We start from the raw sequence: 7,001 nt of genomic DNA, 5'->3' as shown, positions 1-7,001 counted from the left end.
TTTGTTATTTGCTTTGTTGAAAAAGTCAATAATGACTTCATCTCATCTATTCTAGCGAGCTCTATTTTTAACTTCGGATGTAGGTGGTATTTGCTCTCGAGTACTAATAATCACTCTCGAGTACCGTACAATTACTCTCGAGTACTGATAATCCACCTTCCCTGATTTTAATTTTCGAATTTTTCCCACGCCTTCTCCGCTTTTAGTATTCCAACCTTAATTTACGGGATGAGCATAATTCACTTGAAACATCTATCCCAACAAAATGCTTGAAGCGAGGTTGACATCCAATTATCTAAATAAAGGGTTTACCAGGTTAGTATTACATCATACCTGAATGAACCAACCATTTAATACATTACTTGAAATTACATGCTTTTTCCCAACCTACACAAATTGTTAATTTTCAATACATTCTCCTCTTCGCACTGACTTCATTTATCCTGTTTTATCGTGTAAAATCTGTAAGCTAAAATAAGTTATCACTGCGTTTACATTTTCGGAGGTTGAGGTTTCATTTCATCCGAAGTAAAGTAACTTTTCAAAAAACTTTTACGCCCGCTGTCATTTAATAACTGTGCATGCACTTTCCATGGATTTTATGTCATCTTACACGAGGTTTTACACTCACACATTAAATTTTACGCTTCTGTCCACATCGTGGGGTATACTATTAGGCAATCTAGTTTATTTTACCAGGACGTTTAAACGTTCTGAAAATGAACATTGTCTTACAACTTATTGATGACATACAAAACTCGTTTGAGAACGGTCAGTATACTTTAGGAATCTTCATTTACCTGTCTAGAGCATTTGACAATGTTGATCACGATATATTACTGGGAAAATTGAAAGCGTATGGTAATCAATGGATCTTACTTTGATTGGTTTAAAAGTTACTTGTGTGATCGACAACAATATGTTAGTTTTGACGACAAAATAAAAACAAGCAAACTAGCAATCAAATGCGGAGTTTCTAAGGGGTTCGTACTTGGTCCTCTTTTGTTTTTAATATACGTAAACGACCTAATAAATTGCTCTAATATACTCCAACCGATCATGCTCGAAGTGAAGAAAATTTATCTTGTTCTTATCTTCTTCTTCGCAGTTACACTTTATCCTTTATCTTTTTACTAATACCTTGAACAAGTTATAAATATTACATATACGTCAATGTTATGAATGGAGCCAAAAGTTAACATTTCTCTTTCGACAAGCAGGTCCTCAATGATAAGACTTTTTTTGTCTTCCATGAGTCTCCTGGAGAAGGTATAATGCATTGCTATATTTTTTATTTTTTCTCTCTTCTATTCTTTGTTTCTCTATTTTAAATTTTAACGTATTAGAACTTTTTCAAACGTTTTACCATTGTATACCCTAGAAATTAAAAAAATAATACATTACATTTGACTTTTTACACGGTACATCAAAAAGTAGTCTGGGAGCAAGGTTGTTCATATTTTGGCACGTGTATGCGCGTGAAAACGCGATTTGCTAGATGTTCGACGCGGGTCAATGAACAACGTCTTGAAGTAGCAGGGTTAAATATCGAGTCAATTAGTATGTGATCAAAATAGACGATCTGGTGGGGAAGAAGCCTGGTGCAAAACGAAAACAAAAAGGAGAAAACTTTACATGTCCGCCAGACTCAAAAATAGTAATAAAAGACTTAACAGATCATTTCTTAAATTTTGTGATTTACTGGATGTTTTTAATTTTTGTTTTTTTATAAAAACTGGTATTTTTTGTCACATATTTCACAAAGATAATGTTAGAAAGTTTACTTTTTTACCAAATTTTCCTGATATACCTCAGTGTTGGAATTGCCAGCAGTTACGATGAAAAAACAGTATACACTCAGGCTCTTTTAACAATATCAAAGAGACCACTCAATAACAATGTTGATCATCAAACTATCAAATTAAGTGGAAAATTTGGTATTCAAAGTCTGAAGAAAAAAGTCTCAGGGTATTTATATTACACTGGTGATGATACCAATTTGTGGTGTCAACAATTTTCCAAACCTCCGCTTGTTAAATTTCAGCCATGGATTGCACTTATTCCTCGTGGAAACTGTTCTTATCACAATAAAATAAAACTAGCGAAAAAATATAATGCTTCTGCTGTAATAATTTTTGATAACATAAAATCCGATAATATTCCTCATATGGATGATGAAGTTGAAGATGCTGTTTCAGTAATAATTACTAGAGATAATGGAAAAACTCTAGCTACACTTGTCACTCATAAAGAATATAAGGCCTATTGTGAGATTGTTGTAGGCACCCACTTTGTAGACAGAAGATGGAAAGTTAGTCGAACATCAGTTTTATTTGTATTGGTATCATTCATTTTGCTGATGTGTATTTCTCTAGCATGGCTTGTGTTTTACTATGTTCAACGATTTCGTCACATTTATAGAAATGACAGAAAAGAAGTGAGTATTTTTCTTTTTTAATCAGCTTTGTGTGCACAATAGAAAGGTAAAATTCCATGGTATCATTTTTACAAAGAACAAAAATTGTTATCTGTATTTACTTGTCTTTGATGCAGTGCTTTTCCCCCTTTACCAAAGTTATTTTAAATACATTTATTAAACACATCATTAAAAAATTTGGACAACGAATAAATTTAAGACGTATAAACAAATTAAACGTGTTCAAGAATTATCTTTAGGATGAATGAAAAATATAGCTGCTTCTATTAGTCACACACATCATACTTAATATATTTAATTAAAAAAAATTATTGTGCTAGTGTTCATCTCAAGTTTAACCGTAATTGAGGAAAGGCAATGAAAAAGGTCTATAGCAAAGGTGTTAACCACCAAAATGTTTTAAAAATCTTCAAATTTTTGAGGGACTTTTTGTTTTGATGAATTTATGTTTAGTAAATTATTTTTTTTATATGGTATATTTTTAGAAACTTTTGTTTCTAGATCTAAAAATATTTGCAAATATATACATGACTCTGCCGCAAGACCAAGATGGTGTTAGGGAGAAGACCTATTCCCCCACCAATGGTTTTATTGGGGGATAAATTTGTCTCTCAGTGTTATTTGTGAACATTCACCTTTTCACTATGCATCCCAATTCATAAAATTTTGTAAACATGAAATAAACAAAGCATCTGTTGTGGGAAAATACTAATTTTTGTTTTGAACAGATTTTATATTATATATATAATTTTTAGAAGGTGCAGGAATATTAGATTGTGAAATTGAAAAAAAACAACATCAAATGACAAGGTTTAAAGCATCATGATATTTTTTTTCACAAAAAATGATTATAGCCTAAATATCAAATATTTTTTGTAATGCATGTTGATTAGCATAAGTCCAAAATTGACCAAGATTTGGAGTGTTAACTTTAAATTTTTTAAAATTTAATTATTCATGAATGCTTCTTTTTTATGTTACCTTTGAGAAGTGGACAAAAGTTGTTGTGCACTAAACCTAAAATTAAATATGCAAAAAAGGTTTCGTGTATAAAGGTAAACAGAAAGCAAAATTTGATATTATGCTACAATTTACCCCTTATCTATTTCTTGTGTGCAGTATATAATTTAAGATGTACAGATAATTGGGTAAGAAAATGTACAACCTTGATAGTTCCTGGCGCAAAGCCCAGAGGTAGATCGAGATGCAGAGGAATTTGAGTTTATATCCAACATAGTCTTGATTAAATTGAAAGAGGATTATTAATATACACCGTTCAACCCATGCTAGCATGGAAAACAGACGTTAAGCTGATAATGATGCATACAGCCAGCTTCTTAGGACAAAGCAAAGTTTCAAAAAATGCATTAGCTTTTAAAGTTTTTAATTTTTGTCCTTATTTAGTTAAAATAACTTCTTAACTTTTAAATAACTTTGAAATGTAACTTCTTATGTTTAGAAACAGTTATTAACTGCAGCAAAAAAAGCAATTTCAAAATTACGAATGATATCCTATCATAGTGAAAACAGAGAGGAGGTAAGTGTTTTGTTTTACAATGCTTTTATTGATATTTTACACTACCAAAAATGTAAAAGTATTTTATAGTTCAAATGTGTTAAGTCAGCAGCTGGGTATCTGATTAATAATGTGAATTTTTGAAACTGAAAGTTTTTAAAAGTTTTGGCTGTTTGCCTGTGGGTGTACCTTTTTCTTTGTGATTTTTTTGGAATTCATTGAATTTTAACTCAACTTCATTATCAATTCCACCATTTGGCTTGGTTGAGTTTATTTTTTATCTTTATTTTGCTGATTTTAAACATTTGTCCATAGAAATGCAAGCATGTTAAAGAAACTCATTCCAGTCTTTTTTCAGAAAACTCATAGGGCCCTGTTTTGTAGACTAGAAATGCTGTTAAAAGTACCTATCATCTTATCCCCATGCTTCTATAAACCTTTTAAGGGTACATGTTAGAGGACATTTTAATCATTTATATTCTTAAGAATTTTCATCTATAGTTAAAAAAAAATGTGATGGCGGTGCATAACATTCCATCCAATTGTAAAAATCCAGCATTTAGCTCATTGATCTCAAATTTTACAGTTTCCATATTTTCTTACAACAGGAAGATGAAGCATGTGCTGTTTGCTTAGAAAACTATAAAGAGGGGGAGAATTTGAGAATTCTTCCATGCAAGTAAGTTTTATACAAACTTACATCAACATGACATTTTAGAGCTTTTTTGTTGCATTAATATTTTAAAACATCTTCTATACTTGGCTATTTTTATACAATTTTAATTGATAAAGTTGAATATTGAATTCCTTTTTGTGTGTATTAAACTTTGCGAGCTCTCATTTTGATTGAATGTTGTACACAAACTTGGTCTTCCATTAGTCGAAGTTCACATTTTCGTGTTTTATATAAAAGAAAAAAAAGACTACAATTGATCAAATTCAAAGTAGATCTTTTACTGTATGTAACTTAAACAAATGCACATTTGCAAGCTTTAATTTGTGTTTTCTCCAGACATGAATATCACAAGAGTTGTATTGATCCATGGCTTTTAAACCATCGTACGTGCCCCATGTGCAAAAGCAATATATTGAAATCACTTGGCGTGGTAAGTATTACATCGTGTATTTCAGTGGCCGAAAAATACTTTGTGTTTTTGTGAAAAATAAACGTTTAAATTTTTAAATATGGATTGTCACGAGACATGGTATCGTAGTAACTTATAATAATAATATAATAAATAAAATGCAAGATATTATCTGTGAATGTTTTACCTAAAGAAGCCTAGGTAAAAATCAAACCACCTCCTTGGGGATTTATTATAAATAGTAGTCTATTGTCAACAAGTTTATTCGATCACGTGATGTAGGTTAGGTTACCTGGAAGGTGTTAGAAAAAGCATGTTGCAATTTATTACTTGCTCGCCCTCTAACTACAGGACATTCCAGATAATATGAGCTTATCTGAGCACAACATCGAGTCTCGCGATGAAGGCGATCGTCAGCCTGAACGCAACGCCACTGCGACAGCAGAAGAACCCACTTCTTCAACAACAGCAAATACTGGATTACCTCCCTCAAATGCTTGGTCGGAACAACCCGTTGTTGCTACACGTTACTCATCAAGTTAGTATTTTTTAAACTAAACTTCAAACTAATATCAGTAATCATGAAGTTAAAAACTGCTAATTAACTTTTTCTCAGCTTTACAACTTTTTCTTAATTAAGCGCTTTCTTTGCTATACGATTTTTTATATTTAAATTCCACCCGTTCCTCCATTTTATACCCGAAAAATGTTTATATAGTGCTCTGTTAGTTCATAAAACAAGTTTTTACTTGCAAGTTAACAGTAGCTACGATCTGAATTTCTTAACTTGTTTTTATGAAAGCATGGAAAGGTTAAAAAAACGACCCTTTGAATATAAACATCATTTCTTTTCTCGCCAAAACATGTTATTCGTGCGATTTGTAAAACTGCAAGCATGTCGTGAGCATGAAAAAAAATGTTGCATCATAATCTGATTTCAGTTTTTTATACCCATCAATACTAGTTTGCTTGAATTGGTATAAGATTTTTTCTCCAGGTGATTCTGAAATTATCCTATTTTTAGCCTCTAGCATATCAGATACAGACAGTGATCGATCTACAGCCGCGTTGGTATCTCCAGTTCAGAACGTGTAACATTTGTTCATATGCATTAATTTGGACAAATAGGAATAAATGTCTGTTGGGTCAAATTGACAGAGCATCAGTGTTTTGCTTGCATTTTTTTACTGGTTTAATTATGAGTGACAAGAGAGTTGATTGTTTACACGCTGGAACAAGCGTCATGGGAGCATTGTCGCGATATCTATCTATTTTGCAATTACGACACACAATATAAATGAGTTGTTGTTTCCTAATTTAATAAGTTGCTTGAAATTTTACAATGCATTCTAATCACGCTATTCTTTTTGTAATGATATGAAACTTTTCAATCAACACATTTTGCTTAGTCATGCCTGCTAGGTTTGCAATAACGGGATCAAATGTAGTCTAGCCTCATAATATCCTTGAGTTTTTTTGTTTATGACTAATTAAGTTTTTCTAGTTCAGAGTTATGACAAAAACCGTAAAATACACAAAAGTGCAATTGTCAAAGAGTGTGAAGCCATGGATCTCGTAATTTGCCCCAAATATACCCACGGTCTACAAATTTTCAACTCTGGTGGTGAAAAATTCTTTTTGTATTTATATTTTTTTGTCTCAGTGTACATAAAGTATGTAAAATTTGATTTGATAATAAATTTACAAAGAAATAATTCCAACAAAAATGTTTATTCATAACATGTTGAACAGGATGGACTGACTACACGCTTTTCAAAATTGTGAAGTTTCTCTCCGAATCTATGTTTTTTCTTACTTGTGAACCCCTGCTTAGTCAGGCTGTCCATCAGCCCATATCAAGTTTTTTATATGAACCCGAGGATATGTCTACTTTTAAAAAAAAGATGACTCGTAAACGTTTTGGCCTAAGCTCGTCGTTTTTGAAGAATCTAAACCATTACTT

The 7,001-nt window shown here is 31.7% G+C and overlaps 1 protein-coding gene across 1 annotated transcript; it reads left to right on the top strand.

Moving 5' to 3' along the window:
- The first annotated feature begins 1,572 nt into the window (after window positions 1-1,572).
- On the top strand, window positions 1,573-6,765 carry LOC130655380 (RING finger protein 150-like). Its single transcript, XM_057458132.1, has 6 exons — window positions 1,573-2,437; window positions 3,897-3,974; window positions 4,562-4,632; window positions 4,966-5,059; window positions 5,390-5,576; window positions 6,063-6,765. The coding sequence occupies exons 1-6, from the start codon at window positions 1,769-1,771 to the stop codon at window positions 6,131-6,133; spliced, it is 1,170 nt and encodes a 389-aa protein (XP_057314115.1). The 5' UTR covers window positions 1,573-1,768; the 3' UTR covers window positions 6,134-6,765.
- Window positions 6,766-7,001: the final 236 nt, after the last annotated feature.

This window comes from Hydractinia symbiolongicarpus, chromosome 8 (assembly GCF_029227915.1).
Source record: "Hydractinia symbiolongicarpus strain clone_291-10 chromosome 8, HSymV2.1, whole genome shotgun sequence".
NCBI lineage: Eukaryota > Metazoa > Cnidaria > Hydrozoa > Anthoathecata > Hydractiniidae > Hydractinia > Hydractinia symbiolongicarpus.
The sequence above is the reverse complement of the archived record's forward strand: the minus strand, read 5'-3'. Positions and strand labels throughout refer to the sequence as shown.